The 16,962-nt window shown below is 38.9% G+C and overlaps 2 protein-coding genes across 7 annotated transcripts in view; both read right to left on the bottom strand.

Annotated features, from left to right (window-relative positions):
* Nucleotides 1-4,383, bottom strand: part of LOC107722536 (casein kinase I-like) — a 21,060-nt gene extending 16,677 nt beyond the window's left edge. Inside the window, exon 1 of one of the 6 annotated variants that reach the window (XM_016530902.1) lies at nt 4,042-4,383. The gene's annotated coding sequence lies outside the window, so the exon portion shown is untranslated. Of the gene's footprint in view, nt 1-3,876; nt 3,967-4,037 lie in introns of those variants that run through there. The other 5 variants (XM_016530901.1, XM_016530899.1, XM_016530904.1 and 2 more) reach the window with 5 other exon arrangements.
* A 5,496-nt stretch (nt 4,384-9,879) lies between these two features.
* LOC107722535 (MAP kinase-interacting serine/threonine-protein kinase 2-like) overlaps nt 9,880-16,962 on the bottom strand; it is an 18,656-nt gene continuing 11,573 nt past the window's right edge. Inside the window, exons 11-14 of the mRNA XM_016530898.1 lie at nt 14,826-15,020; nt 14,357-14,521; nt 14,197-14,237; nt 9,880-11,525 (exon numbers count right to left, since the gene is read on the bottom strand). Coding sequence (XP_016386384.1) covers nt 11,240-11,525; nt 14,197-14,237; nt 14,357-14,521; nt 14,826-15,020 — 687 coding nt within the window. The 3' untranslated portion in view covers nt 9,880-11,239. The remainder of the gene's footprint in view (nt 11,526-14,196; nt 14,238-14,356; nt 14,522-14,825; nt 15,021-16,962) is intronic.

The raw sequence follows: 16,962 nt of genomic DNA, 5'->3' as shown, positions 1-16,962 counted from the left end.
AGTGAATACGCAGCCTGCAAAACACTAAAATAAATATCAAAGAAATAATACAGTTAAACAAGAAAGTAGCCTAAATAAGAAAGTTAAACACACCCTGTCTACAGGACGCGAGCGGTGCGGCACGACAAAATACTAGGCTATAGAACTCATTATATTCAGTGATGATACACTGGCGCGGCACAACATGACAAATCCCCGACAGTAAACTGCCTCGTCCTATTTATGAAGTACTGACACAAAGTTCAAATGTCCTGTGTAGACACTAGACAGACTAAACCTGTTGCGACGCTGCGGTGTCGTGTCCGGTGTGGACACGGTTCACTGTTTCGCCGCCAAGCAAGCGGGCGCATTAACTCCTCGTCTGCACACGCTCTCTTTGAAATAGGAATCGTTGCCACATTTCTTGTTAACATCTACCATTTATCGCTGCCTCGTTTGTATTTGGCCAGTTTGGAGAAAGCCTCACCAAACCTGACCAGCCAGGCGTTTGCGATCATAGGGACTTGAAGACGCTTGTACAAACGCGGATGGGTGACATTAATGGAGATGGCTCCAGATTGGCGATGTAGTATTTGGTTTCCCAACAATGTCCATCGCCCAACACAAAATTAATTTGCTGAATGCAGAATAAACTGTATTTTCCTGCGCTCAAACCTGCCAATCTAAAGGAAACGCTGTGTATGGCGTTTGAGGTAATTTGTGAATTACCATAGACTTATAGTCTAAATAAAACAATTTGCAACTATTACTGCTATTACATAAAACGCTGTGTATGGCGTTTGAGGTAATTTGTGAATTACCATAGACTTATAGTCTAAATAAAACAATTTGCAACTATTACTGCTATTACACTTGTATACAAAACTTCGTATTATGCTTGTTATAGAGTGCGTGACGTCACGTTCACTACCGCCGGTGGCAGCATCACTGCGGTTGTCACGGCGACCGTCACAGCCCTACATTGCACTACTCATTTAAAGGGACAATTCAGTCAAAAATAAAAATTCTCTCATTATTTAGTCACCCTCATGTTGTTCAAAACCTGTATAGGCCAGGACGCGATGGCGAGCGACGGTCAGGGGTGCGTTTCCCAAAAGCAACTATGGTCGCAAGTTCCGTCGTTACCAATAGATTTTAATGGAACTAACTACCATAGTTAGCTAACGATGCTTTTGGGAAAGGCACCCCGGGCTAGTTTGTTTGGTGTGTTCCACTCGTCGGCAGCAGTTTGCCCGATTCAACATGCTGACGTCGGGGCCATCAGCACGAGTGAGAGCTCTGATTGGATGTTCAGTTTAGCGAACGAGTCAGTGCCCGAGAATTAAAGCGAAAGTGATGAAAACAAGCACATAAATGAAGGTGGTAAAGACAGAAGGCTGTTTAAATGTTACGTGATCTTTCCCAATCATTCTAATACGCGAATGTTTTCATAACAACATGAGCCGCTTAAAATTATTAAAGTTATCAACATTACTGATATTCAAAATGGTAAGCAAGTGCTGCTTTGTTTACGTTTCGTATATCTGTGTTTATCTCGTATATCTTTGTTTCGGTTTCTCCTTTTGAATGACGATCTACTATTGATAACTGCTGATATAGACAGTTAATTCCTCTCACGCAGGCGCAGAACGCACGTGTTAGTTTGCCGTCGGCTATAGTCTGTGTGGTGTGTTCAAGCACGGCTTTTTGGTCCGACGGTGCCGACGCGAGGCAACAACACCGTCTGCTTTCGTAGCCGCTAATTCTTTGAAGTCGGTTTGGTGTGTCCAGGCCTTTAGACCTTAGTTCTTCTGCAGAACACAAATAAAGATATTCTGAATAATTATTTTGCTGGTAACCATTGACTTCCATTTTATGGACAAAAAACAGACATTTCTCAAAATATCTTATTTTATGTTGCGCAGAAAAAGGTAAGTCATACAGGTAGGTAAGGGCTGCACGATAAATCGAAATGGAATCGAGATCGCGATTCGACAGAAGCTGCGATTGTTATGCGTATCTTTCAGTGAAGCACGGTTCTGTGATCAGCAGTAAATCTCCATCCAAAGGCCAGAGGGCGAATATGTTATTAAATGTGGTATTTTCACATGCTTTCAGATGGAGCAGCATTTACTTCACAGAGCCGTAGTTCACTGAGAAGCTATGCAAACAGTCGTCTGCGATTTTTTTGCGTAACTTGTCAGTGAACTACGGCTATGTGTAGTAAATTCTGCTCCATCTGAAAGCACGTGATGATGATTTCCTGCTGATTACAGAACCGGCATTACTATCAAAATGCGCATGACAATCGCATTCGATTAATCGTGCAGCCCTACAGCCGCTTTTAACACTTTGTGGTAAGACAATGGATTACAATATTTATACATAAAAGTCCTACTTAAACACAATTTGTTTTGATTTAAAGCCTCAAATTCTTGTAAGACCTCAAATAAAACAGAACACATACAATAAAAAGTGTCAGCACTGCACCATCACCGTCTCTATGAAACACAATTTAGAATCTGAACGTTTGAGGGACATGAAACCAGAGACCATCACCCTACAGGAAATGTTATCTAGTGTTTCGGACTTCCAGCTCTAAAAATGCATCCCTCAGGAGTTCGAGATGAGGCCTGAGGTCGTGTGAAGATGAGCAGGAGTCATCTTGGACCAAGTGTCTTGGTTATGTTATTAGCGGAGAGAGGCACCTCGGCAGATGTTACGGATGATGCCATTCATGGTTTTATTTTTCATAGCCACACAAAACTAGCCACATCACCTGTATTATCTTATAACTATACTACTGCCATATGGATATTACTCTGACACACTCATCTCTGACCAATAACAGGTTATGTCCTGATTGTACCACTGAAAACCATTTGATAGCATTAATACACTTTCAGTAAAGCTGCTTTGAAAGAATATGTATTGTTAAATGCACTATACAAATAAAATTGAACTGAATTTTTAACAACAGAGAATGTCCCTTAAAAACAAACTTGAAAGAATTCATGCCCAGTAAGCTTATGCTTAATAGATAGATAGATAGATAGATAGATAAGATAGATCTCATGACAGAAAAGAAATCTGGTGTCTTTACATCAAGCCATTTTGTTATGACGCACAAAATTTGATATCAGTCTAAAAAACAACAACAATGTCTTTACTTTCTGCCTGTGGATTTGTAGCATTCATTCCCCTTTCAATAACAAGGTATCAGTATCAGAAACTATGATTAAATGCTATCAGATCTATAAAGTTAACCATCCAGCTAAGACTATAATCCATCGTCTCATGTCGGATCAGGCCTGATCTACATGCATCGACAACAAAACTGTTTTACATTGCCAACAAATGTGATATCAGGCCTGCACACTGGCCCTCCCTCTAGATTCAGCAGCCTGTCTTATGAAATGAAAAATTGCTCTAGAAATGAAAACGCGCTACACTGTCAAATATTTATTTGGAAAAGACATCTAAAGGGCTAACTTGCGGGAAATAAACTAGACGAATGTGCCTGCTAGCCTAATTCAGCTCGCCACCAAAGTATGAGAAAGAAACTTGAGTTACTAAGATAAACTCCGAACATATTTTGGCACGTCATGTTCTCTTTGTAAAAGTACATTATATGAACGCAAAGACAGCAAAAAAAAGGACGTTCTTGTGAATCCTCGAGTGCTGACGAACTAATGTTGTCAGTTAGCCACTGAGTTGCCAACTAAGCAGCAGAAATGAGTGAACACAGGCTAAAGCGCTAACTAACGTTAGCCCAAACAAGCTAACGATATGTGGCCTGCGCTTCAGCGAGCTAACCAGAGTTACTAAATCAACTTATCAGCGGGTTATGGAAAATCAAAGACAGCTTGTTATTGTCTACAACCACATTATACATACGTCAAAGCAATATTTGTTGACAAGCACACAGATTTTGTTGCCAGCCATTAACCGGGCAACTCCTTAATCCCGAGCAGTCGAAATTGGTCTAAATTACGCACAAGGAATATTCCGTACATCGTTCAAGGAGGAAGACGTATCAACAGATTAGACACTTTTACCTACATCTCTGTATTATAAGTCGATGAAAGTTTCCATTTTGTCGGTTTTAATGTCCATTTCTCGAAGCCATTATCATTTTTTCTCCCTCTACTCTGATATCCATTTAAGCCTCTCCGTACAGCTGTCGCGTTTCCTCCGCTGTCGTCAATCACATTACTAGGGCTAAGTTACAAATCTTGCGTAGTAGTATTTGGAGAATACTGGGTCATAAAATTCCGCGCTCTTCGGAAAAAATAATGCGCAGTTTCATTCAACGTAAAACTACGTGAGAAACTGAACCGGATGACGTAGAAACTGCTGTCGACCGCTTTTACAATACTGACAATGTATTATGTATTATGTATTAGCCTTCTCACCACATTTTTATGTCCCCAACATTTTGTCTTTGGATAAAATACTGAACACACTTAAATGATGTTAGTTTGGAGGGGGGTTTTAATATTATTTATTTGTAAATTTACACTAACGTTCAAAAGTTATCCTTTATTCAGAATGCATTAAATTGATCAAAAGTGACAGTAAAGCCATTAATTAATTAAACATAGGTGTTTATTTTTAATATGTTTGGTTGTTATTTAAACATGAAAACATTAAAGCAATTTGTTCAATATATTTTTTAAATCTGGCTATACCTCACATTCATTTTAAAAGGTATAATCTTTTCTAATATAAGTCTTTACTATCAATTTAACACATCCTTGCTTGAATAAAAATGTTAGTTTCTTCAACAAAAAAAAGAAAGAAAAAAAGTACTGACCCCAAACTTTTGAATGGTAGCATATATTGTTACACATCTATTTTGAATAAATGCTGTTCTTTTCAACGTTTTATTCATCAAAGAATCCTGAAAAAAGTATTACAGTTGCCCAAAAAAAAATAGCAGCATAAGCTGCATAACTATTTCCAACACTGATAATAAATCAGCATAGGCTATTAGAAAGATTTTTGAAGGGTCATGTGACACTGAAGACTGCGTAATGGGTGATGAAAATTCAACTTTGCATCACAGAAATAAATTATATTTTAAAGTATATTAAAGTAGAAAAACATTATTTTGAATTGTAATATTTCACAATATTGCTGTTTTCTCTGTATTTTTGATCAAATAAATGCAGCCTTGATGAGTATAAGAACTTCTTTAAAAACATTAAAAATCTTACTGATCCCAAACCTTTGAACGGCAGTGTGTATATACAAGCCTAGGCTTATATAGTATGTCTTCATAACAATAATTAGTCATTAGTAGCCTAAATTTAGTCATCGCAGTTGGTAGATGACAAGATGTTTTGATTGAATTGTGAAGTCTTTTTGAATTCCCAAGTATACCATAGTTGCTGTAAAAAATAAAAAAATAATTAAAAATTAAAAACACAAATTATGCAAAAATCATTTAGATGCTTGACGTGTGAGATAGATAACCTTTTCATTAAAACCTGCAAAATATTTTTGATTTGAGGGATTTTTATTGCTTGGCCTTATCTTATTGCTCATCAACTGATAAAGCCACAGCTTGGGTAATTTGTTCATGACCTGCGAGTTCCTGTCTCTCTGCAGTGTCTGTTCCTACTCAAACCTCAATGGTTGGTCACATTTCAGTACAAACATGTGCTTTCTGAAATTCATTTTGCTGCTGCTCATTTCATCACATATAAGTGGTAAGTTTCAAAAAAGGTGCGTAGTAACTTTTTTACTCAGACATATTTGGAGAGCTACATGTCTATCATTATTTCTTTTAGGTGGCTGTCGGCCCAGTATCAGTGTGACAGGAGGACAAAGTGTTTGCTCCGGTCAGGACTTTACCCTCACATGTCAGTTGGATTGTGATGGACCATCAAGCAATGTAAAACTGGTGAAAGAAGAACAAATTCTTGAGTCTTCGAATAACGGTCTCTCCATTCACGTTCACAGTGCAAATAAGAATCATTCAGGAATATATAGCTGCCAAACAGAGAATGGTTCAAAGAGCAGGGTTTATGTAACAGTGAAAGGTAAGTGTAAAATTCTCTTGGCTCTTTAAAAATATTCAATTTTGAAAACTTCATAACTTAAGAAAGTTTGTGTGTGTGTGTGTGCGTGTGCGTGTGTGTGTGTGATTCAGACTGTAGTTTTTCTTCAACTTACATATCAGAATACTTACCCACTGTAAATACAACGTCATCCTCTCTGACTAATACCACATACCAAGGTCACACACCATCAAGTAAGTTTCTCCATTAACTTCTTAATTTCTGAGACTTAATCCATCAGTACAGAATCTAGATTACTGAAATAAATCATTAAAGTAGCATTTCAGTTAAAGGAAAAGTTCACATAAAAATTTAAATTTGCTGAAAATGTACTCACCCTCGGGCCATCCAAAATGTAGATGAGTTGTTTCTTCATCAGAACAGAGATTTGGAGAAATTTTGCATTACATCACTTGCTCACCAATGGATCCTCTGCAGTGAATGGGTGCCGTCAGAATGTGAGTCCAAACAGCTGGTAAAAACATCACAATAATCCACAAGGAATCCACATGACTTCAGTGATAAGCGTGTTTGCAAGAAACAAATCCATCATTAAGGCATTTTAACTTTAAACTGTCACTTCTGGCCAAAATATGATAAGTTTTCACTGAAGAAAGCAATATTATAGATAGAGAGCTCGTTTGAATGGATCGTTTGTCTTAATGATGGATTTGTGTCTTACAAACACACAGCTTTTCACTTCGCAAGATGTTAACTGGACTGGAGTTGTGTGGATTACTTGTGGATCATTAAGATTTTTGTGATTATTGTGTTTTTATCAGCTGTTTGGACTCTCATTCTGACGGCACCCATTCACTGCAGAAGATCCATTGGTGAGCAAGTGATGTAATGCTAAATTTATCCAATTCTGATCCAGTGAATAAACAAACTCATTTACATCTTGGATGGCCTGAGGGTGAATAATGTTTCTACAGATTTTCATTTTTGGGTGAACTATTCCTTTAAAGTTGGTTGATTGGCTTCGTCCAGGAATGCAATGGTACAAAATTTACAGGATGAGCAAAATATAACTTTTGTTGATAAGTGTAATGCAATATCATTTAACTCTTCTGTTGTCCTGTTAAGAAATTGCTCCGACTTAACATAACAAGCATCAGAAAAATATTGTGAATTACATACAACATATTAAAAGTTTTTATATTGTCCCAAAGTGAATTACAATTGAAAAAAATTATTTAATTGAATACTGATGACACAATTTGCACAAAGAAAAGTTAAAAAGTTCTGCAACAGTTGTGCCTTTTCCTTGATAACCTCAGTCTCAATTTAATCATTTCAATTTCATATCTCATGTAGTTTATAAAAACTTTTGTATTATTTTGCTAGTGAATGAACTGTGAATCTTAGAGCTACAACTTTAGTTCTAGTGCATTTAATTTAACTGAATGTGTGTGTGTGTGTGTGTGTGTTTCTCTGTCTCCGTCAGGGGTCTTGGAGCCAGTGCTGATATGGTACATGCTGTTCAAGACAGGGGTTTTCCTCATCATATCAATAACTGCAGCACTGATAATTGTGTGCCAGAAGCAGTGAAAAAGACCTGAATTTCTGTCATGTAAATTAAAAACTATATGCTTCTAATAAATCATGTTCTCCATGTATCTTCTCTTGTATAATGTTATACAGAATTCAGTATTCTTCTTAGGCTGAATCTGTAAATGTCAGATGCTCTGTGTTGTTCATAAGTCTAATGTCCGATGCTCTTGTGGATCCTGACCTTTTCTTTCTGCACTAGTTCTTGATTTCTGAACAGTTACAGAAGATGATGTAAATGAACACTTTTTCACAGGTAAAGCTTTGTGTTTGATAATTTCCTCTCAGCATTTTTACTAACAACTAATTAACTAGCTAAATAAAGCCATGTTTATAAATTTTCACAAGGAAAATGTATAAACTTTATAAAATTTATAAAAGTCTCATCTCAAGGAAAGCCTTTCATATTGATCCATTATCTTCATGATTATTTTCAACAACTCCCATCTGGTTAAAATAGAAAATATTTATCTCATTTGCTATTTGTGTCTTAAATAAGAAGATTTGTTGTTGTTGTTTCCATGTAAAATATATTTGTTTTGTATAAGGATCTGTCAAAGACAATTGTCCAGCAGTCTAAGAAAGACAATAAAGCTTTTTTAAATTTGAATTTTGAATTGAACATAACCGCATCTCACATTTTCAGGGGGGAAAACTGTTAAATGTTCTTTTCGTTGCTGTAAATTATATAGCAGTGAAATTAGCTGTGTAGACAAAATAATGATGGGATTTCAACACTTGGGGGAGCTCGTGTTTATTTTCAACCCTTTCCTAATGCAGATTAAGTGAAGTGAAAGTGACATGTGGCCAAGTATGGTTACCCATACTAGGAATTAGAGCTCTGCATTTAACCCATCCTAAGTGTACACACACAGCAGTGAACACACACACACACCGTGTGGGCAGCCATTTATGCTGCGGCGCAGTTGAGGATTCGGTGCCTTGCAAGGGCACCTCAGTCGTGGTATTGAAGGTGGAAGAGAGCGCTGTACATTCACTCCCCCCACCTACAATACCTGCCGGACCGGAGACTCGAACTCGCAACCCTTGGGTTACGAGTCCGACTCTCTAACCATTAGGCCACGACTTCCCCCCAATTAATACACTTTGTCTAGAGCGGTTTATTCCTATTCATAAAGGCTTTTTAATGTCAGCCATATTTATCATATTGTTTTTTTTTAATCTCTGATCAACATGAGGACATAATATTAGCTATTCTGACACACAAGTCGCTCTTCCTTACGAAATATTCAGGTAAATATAATTGTGCAGTCTTGTCAGCACGGCCTGCAGTAGCCTATCAGAGACTACCGTTATGCTTATGGGGGGAAATATTTAAAGAAACATTCTATTGAATTAATTTTTGTAACACCATACTATACTACAAAATAATCACCATTGAGAATGACCCAAAAATAAAAGTAAAACATTTGGATATATTACAATTATGCCTATATATTTTCCCTCGCTTACCCAAAACTAAATAAATCCACGTGCGCCGTTATTCAGAAACGTTATCTCAACGTATTTGTCTAAGACGGTGAAGGTCTCACTGATATGCAGGCAGTAGCCTACATGTGAAAGTATGTGTGACCTGCATGTGAACTACGTTATGGGATAATGAAACGTTTACCAAATCTGTGACACGAGTATCTTATCCACACAGACAAGTAAAATGACGTCCGACTGCGTTTACATGAAGGACAGAAGTTCAGTGATAGAGACAAATGAGCACAAGCAATTTGTGTGAATAAAACTTAATTTTAAGATAAAACAAATAAATAAACAACTTTCTCTTAATACTTCTCTATATTTATGCTTATATGAAATGTGGAAAAAGCGGATCATTAAAGCATCTTTAAAGATGCAGATGTTCTCTTTTAATACAAGTTAATTGAACTTTGGTGGCAGGCTGTTTGGAATAATAACAATCCCTTGAGTTAATGTAGTCAATTATGAGAGTTTTTACAAGAAAACTAACCATTGTAGTTGAACATTTCTCCATGTTCTTTATTTTGGCCCCCCTGGGTCAGATGAGAAACAAATGGTACAACCACATGAAAATACAAGATAAACATGAAAGCTACACCACTGGTCCCTAAAATAAGTGTAGACTAGTAATTTTCATGTATGAGGGGGTACAAAAATTCAATGAAAATGCAATGGCAAGTAAAAAAACAAAAACAAAAACAAAAAAAACAATGAGGTCGTTCTCAGAAAGAAAGACTAAACTCAGCATATTCCAAGGTGGTTTCCATCAGAAAAAGAGGAAATCAACTGCGTAGGATCCACACATTCTCTCTTACAAGTTCAACATCCTTACATTTTTAAAAACAAAAACTGCCACTTTAAAAAAGGAAGATGAAAATCTCCCTTTCCAACACACCAACAATAAATAAAAAAAATAGAGGGCAGGGGGCGAGGGAATGGGCAAAGTAATATAGCAGCATGGCACATTGGCATGTCTGGAGTTTTATTGCGTATCTGAGCTTCACCTTTTCATTAGATGTCAGTCTACAAGTACAAAATGAAGGCTAACAGAGGACTTAAGGTCTTTTCATGCAATAATCACCTTTATTCAAACAGTGAATGGAGTCATTGACAGAGCCCGTGTGTTCACGAAATGTTCAATGACTAACTGAATGAATGGTGAAAATGGAGTTGGAAATTAAAATGGTAGAGGATTTCTCTAAATTCGCTACAGAACCTTGAAATGGACCTCTGGCAGTTCCTTATATTGCAGGTCAAAAAGGGATGAAACATGAGGAAATGAAAAGGGGGAGGAAATATTATTATGCAACTAATTCCTGTTTTCCTGAGAGGCCAAGTACAAAAGTTGTGCAGCACTGCTCCGTCTCCCTGAAAAAGGCTAAACTTTCCAGTGAGAGGACAAAACGGAAATGTAAAACACCAATGAACTGACATAGAATGAGTCTTTCTGCTTTAAAATATGCTTTGGTTACTCATTCAGAGAGGTTTCTGCTGAAAACACTGCTGAGATTCGCGTTTGGCAGAAAATAAGTGTTACACAGAGTGAAATTGGTAAATGAGGTCCTTGATAAATAAATTCAGACTAGAGAAACCCCACACAACATGGCTGCAATTTCTTCCCTGGATAACTTGAATAATAAATCATTTGCCACTTAAGTCCCAGCAACACTTACATATTTCTCACTCTCAAAGTGATATTGATGGCAGACTGAGAGTCTAAGTCTCAAATATGGCATAAATACAAATCAAATGATTTGGCAAACTCAAAGGCAAAGAGCAGAATGTTTTTCCTGATGCTTAGAAATTAAATGGCTTAGGTGGGGTCCAGCTTTAGATGAATGAAAGCAACTTGAGTCCTTTGGTTCCCGAGGTTTTTCGTAAACATGGTTATATTGACAGATTCCTGGGACTCAGACGTCAACAAGTCTTTTTCCTGGCCACAACAAGCTTTTTACCCAATCAAAACTGTTTGCAGGGGCCTTTGAGGTGCTTTAAGTGCTACAAACATGAGAGTCCTTCTCACAAGAGCTTAGAGCCCACAAAGTAAGTGGGCAGAGAGGTCAAGATGTCAACGCACTGCCTAGTTGAAGATTCCGATAGAGTGTCATCAATAGTCGTCAGTGGAGAGTGGAGGCTGGAAAACGTGGTAGAGGTCAGGCACAGTCACCTACGATCACAAGCGGGGCAAGGAGCTGGCATAGTTCAGCAGCGCACACCGGCCCTCGGTGCTGGCTGCCTGCGGTCTTCCTGCGGAGGGCCAGCTTGGACCTGGAGAGAGGAGACAGCAGCATGGAGCCGGAGCTGGAGGAGAGGAGAAGCGGGGAGAAAAGCTCCTTCTCTAAATGCTGCTGCTCCTCACTCTCTTCCCTCTCAGCCAGCTGCCGGTTCATGGCTACGGCCTGCCCCGCAAAGAACGTCAGGTCCTGAGCGCTACCACCCCTGAAGAAAAAAACATAGAATGTAAGGATGGCATGATTAATGGTCTGCTATTCTCGTCAAAACTATTGCTGCTGAAATTTATAAATGCATCACTAAGCCCCCAATATACTTCAAGCCAAATTGAAGAACAAACTGGCATGGCGTAATTTCCAACAACATCAAGGTAAAACAGGGTTTGCTCGTGAAAGCAAACTTTCTGAAAAGTTTGCTCTGGCGGGGTAAACCACTTTGAACTACAGTTCCATTGCTCCATGGCAATTTCTTAAAAGGATAGTTCACTCAAAAATGAAAGATCGGTCATTAATTCCTCACCCTCATGTCGTTCCAAACCTGCAAGATCTTCGTTCATCGGAACACAAATTAAGATATTTTTGATGAAATCCAAGAGCTTTCTGACCCTGCATAGACAGCAACATAACTGAAATGTTCCCAGGCCCAGAAAATCTTTAAAATAGTCCATATGGCATCAGCGTTGTGGTACTCTCTTGAATGGCGGCGGATGGTGATACATTATTTTTGTTTTCTTTGCACACAAAAAGCATTCAACTGTAGCTTCGTAAAATTACGGTTGAACCACTGATGTCACATGGACTATTTTAACAATGTCCTTACTACCTTTCTGGGCCTTGAACGTGGTAGTTGCGTTTGTGTCTATGCAGGTTCAGAAAGCTCTCGGATTTCATCAAATATCTTAATTTGTGTTCCAAAGATGAACAAAGGTCTTACAGGTTTTGAAGGACATGAGGGTAGGGCTGGGCAATATAGCTAAAAAAAAATCATCAACGATATAATGTTTCATATCGTTCGGTATCGATAATTAGACTTTTTTTTAACCTTTAAAAAAAAAAAAAAAGCAATAGATTTTTTTTTTTTTTTAATTTAACCACTGTATTTTTTTAAATTAACTCAATTTATTGAGACAAACAACAAATTTTTGTTTTAACAGTAAAACACACATTAAAAATTTAACTAATATCTAATTTCTAATGTTTTATATGCAGATTAAATGGGTTTTAAAGGGGAACAGAGTCGCGTGACAGACACAGTGATGAAGCTGGTATGTGTTTGCAGTACACAAGCCACGGTTAAGACAGCTGACTCCACTTTGATGTGACGCTCTCTCTCTCTCTCACTTTCTCGCTCACTCTCTCGTGCTCTCTCTCTCGTGCTCTCTCTCTCACACACACACACACACACGCTCACACACACGCACGATGCGCAAAACTCCGCATTTGAACAGTCAATAGCAAATACTTAAACTAATAACAAAACATACTTACAGTAGCTGATTCAGAAGTGCCAGATTGTCATAGCAAAGTCAGAATTACCTCCTCTCCTAGGTTCATGAAACGGTCGTCCATAAAATGCATTGCTGTTCTGTTGTAAGTAATCTTAAAGATTCCTAAATGCATCTACTTTCGGAAGGCTAAATAAAGTGCTTTTGCTTTCGCCTAGAAACACACAGCTTCTCCCTGACATGGCTGCTTCAACACTAACTGCTGTTACTGAAACCACGCCTTCTTTCTTTGCGTGCACATTTTGCGGGATTATGCAAATATTTCCACATAGTGGGGTAGATATGTGGGGGCGTGTTAGAATGAGCCGTTTTAGGGGGGCGTGGCAGAGTCTTAACTTTGATAAAGAATATCTCTTTGGTTTTGAGACTTTAGTCTTTGCAACTTCAGGGATCTTATCTATGCACAATCAGCTTGTAACACTCCAAAGAGAAAGGAAAACTTGAAATCGCATCATATGACCCCTTTAAGGAAACTTTTGTCTTGTCTCCCGAGGCCACAGGAGGGCGCAATGAGCAAAGTAATGCAGCACATGGAAAAACGGTCTATAAAAAAATAAAAATAAAATAAATAAAAGTGCATTACGTCTAAATTAACTCATATAAATCAAATATAATTTTGTAAATTGCATAAACAATTATGAACAAAACAGTATCATGTATTTATGCATTGCTTAATACAAAGAGCCAAATCGCCCATCACGCAGATTGCATTAAAAAACATTTGAGATGCTGTGAAAAGGAATAAAACTCCACAAATCCGTGACGTGTTTTCTAAAAGTTTAAACCGTTTCGGTTTTAACCTAATCAAGATCTTCTCCGCATTGAGCTTCGATGTTTCTCTAATATTTTGAATGCATAACACAGCAGCGGCGCATCTCGTGGGCTAGACTAACAATATTAAAATGCAACAACGTCACTTGCATCATTATGACCGCATCTCGCGCGCCACTGATGACGCTCCCTGACCCACTCCTAACATTCAAATGCAAATGTTCATTTTAAATTCGACTAATATACATTTTTTTTAATGCACAACCTCCTCATCACAGGCAGGCACAGCACTCATTACAGCATGTGTTCGTGTTTGTGTGTGCTGTCTGCGTCACTCATAGCACGTGCCTATATCGTGCACTATATCGAACATTTTTTATATTGTTATCGAAGAAGGTGTACCGTCGATAAATATCAATACCGTTTTATCGCCCAGGCCTACATGAGGGTGAGCAATTAAATGACAGAATTTTCATTTTTGGGTGAAAACCCGAATCGGTAGGTGTGCTCAGGTATTTCAAACTTATTTTGACCCTCCAAGCGAAGAATGAAAAAGAACTTTGCTGCGAGTATATCAGGACATTTAGTATGCAATATACTCACCTCTGATATAATATGGATGCAGACACAGTGTTGGGTGCACACTAAAGTGAAGAACAACAGAAATGGGTCACAAAACATGATTTACAGCACAAGCAGCATATAATTAATTGGTGTTAAATAGAGTCTCAGGAATCCTAGAGATGGAAGGGAATGGACATACCCCCTTGACCCAAGGGTGCTGGAGAACCTGGGCAGCACTGAGGCGGTCTTTGGCATCCCGCACCAACAGCTTGGTGATGAGGTCTTTGGCTGCAGGAGAGATGTGTGCCCAGTCCTTCTCTGGAAACTCGTACTTGCCTTCCTGAATACTCTCAAACAGCATGCTCTGTGGACGCATTGTGATGAATGGTATTAAACATCAATTCGCATAAGCAATATCACTATTCAGACTCAACCCTAAGGTTTTTTCCCCTTTTAAATTGGCAAATGTATGTAAATAAACTTGTGTGACAACGCAACCCAATTAGGCTAGTGACGATTTAGTCGGGCAGTCCTTATTGTCAAACTCCGACTACGAAACCAGATGGCTAGACCTGTTACGATTCCATGGAAAGTTTTGAACTTTCACTGCTTTCGATACTGAACGCTTTCCCAGAAAACCATGTATCTTGCCCAAGTATGTGGTGTACCTGGCAGGCTTGGCAGGGCTCTCCCCAGTCCCAACCACAGTCTGTTCCACAGCCACCCACAAAGGGCGGGTATCCACTCAGCATGATGTAGAGGATGACGCCAAGGCTCCACAGGTCACAGCGCTTGTCGTAGATGCTAGCTTCCTCATTAAAGGCCTCCACCACCTCAGGAGCCATGTATTCAGCTGAGCCACACTGTAGGAATAAAACAAACCTTTTAGTACGTACTGTAAAAGTCCTCATACACACAAGGAAAAGTCCACAAATTTCCCACATGGGTTTTAAAGGCCACATGAACTCAGTGGGTAGAGCAGAGAGGAACAATCTTGGTTTCACTTCATGTTTACTACTACGGTCCCATCAGCATGTCACTTGGTTGGACAACAAGTTCAAAAGTACGATAAATTACAAGGTGAGCTATCTAAAGCTACAACATTTAATCACAGCTACCAGCACTCCCTCGGCTTGGCCTCTTCTGTTTGTTTTCACCTGCAGGGCATTATCAAGTTCATTGTTCCGAGTTAAGCTGGGGTGGCCTGATCAGATTCAGACCTGGACGTGTCAGCGGACAACTGTTCCAGCAGGGCCCACAGGCTGCTGCTGCTGTCTGCACTGCGTCATGTGGAAACTAGGCCAAAAGGTTGCAGCTTGGGGGTAAAAAAAGAAAAAGGATTTAAGCCGCTCAACACCGGCTAGGGATAAACAAGTCCCAACCCTGCTCGAATGTTACATAACACACACATACGAATGGACATTCAATGGTGCACTAATACTTAATGCAATGAACAGAGACACTCTGGGGAGCGAGGAGGTTAGCAGTTTAGCGGGACATGAGCAAATTTGTTTATTTTTATGGAAGTGCAGCTGTCTGGTAAAATATTGTTACACAACTACTGTATGAGTCACTGATGCAAACGGAGGAAGCTGAAGATGTTATGCCGGTGTTTCTTTGCAGGCCGAGGGGGAGGAGACTACATGTCCTCAGAGGACACTCCAAAAAATAAGCCAGGACGGCCATCTCTCGGACCCTGACAAATTTATGCCTAAGCCTCAGTAACCTCGCAAGCACACGCCACGTTCCCTCAAACCATCCGAGCTTCGTAAACGTGTCAGGGGCATCACTTTCAAGGAAACGCGATAGCCGACAAAAATAGTGTGCCATGATAAAATGTGACACTGTGGTTTTACCGTAAGCGGCCCTTGTAATCTTAAGTAAGCTAACCAATCAAAGTTCATAAAAGATCACCTAATTGTGGGAGCACAATTGGAACATAACTATAGTACTTGTCCCACATCAGGAATTGAAGTATATTGCGATTCAACAAATCACAGACAGTCCAGCAATGATCCCCAATTGTCAGTTTATTGCCTGGCTGGTTTTGCTTTCAGCATGACTGGGCTCTTACATAACGCTCCTCTGTGCACGAGGAATCTTAGGATTTGCAGTCGCTTGGGAGCAACCCCACCCACTTCCTCTCATCATTAAGAAAAAAAAAAACAGTGTTTCCAGACAACATGTACGTTACAGAGTAAGGATTTGCATATAGTTTGCTGGGTACAAGAGTGTAACGGTGTACAGAGCAAAAGAGGGCAAGCCTGAATGTACACAGAGATGATAAATAAGTCATCTTGTTTATGTCAGTGACCTCAGCCACTGAAAGTTAGCACTGGCATTGCGTCAGTCTCAATAACCGTATGTTCTCGGATGTTTATGAAGGGAATGTTATCATGGCAAGACAGGACTTTAGCTCTGGCAAAACCAGGGAGTTTCCCTGGTCACTATTCTAGCAAGTAAAACCACAGTTGTGGGTGAAAAACGCAACGGTACTTAAAGTGACAGTTCACCCAAAGTGAAAACTGTATAATCTGTAATTCAATGTTCAAAACCCACAAGATTTATCAAGCACTTTTGAGCTTCCATTTACCATATTTGATGTGTTGATCAATTTTTAAATAGGAGTAAATGGCTAAAATCATTCACAAAGTGGGTGTAAGTCTTCCGAAGGCTTGGATTAAATTTCTCAGTTCATTTAGATTACTTTAAAGATGTCTTCATAAACTTTATGATTAGTTTTAGTGGTAATAACTTAATGGAGAAACAATCTGTTTTCATTTAAAAAAAAAAAAAAAAAACTTT

The sequence above is a fragment of the Sinocyclocheilus rhinocerous genome, unplaced genomic scaffold (assembly GCF_001515625.1).
Source record: "Sinocyclocheilus rhinocerous isolate Xijiao unplaced genomic scaffold, SAMN03320098_v1.1 scaffold541, whole genome shotgun sequence".
NCBI lineage: Eukaryota > Metazoa > Chordata > Actinopteri > Cypriniformes > Cyprinidae > Sinocyclocheilus > Sinocyclocheilus rhinocerous.
This window is presented reverse-complemented; position numbering and strand designations above follow the sequence as displayed.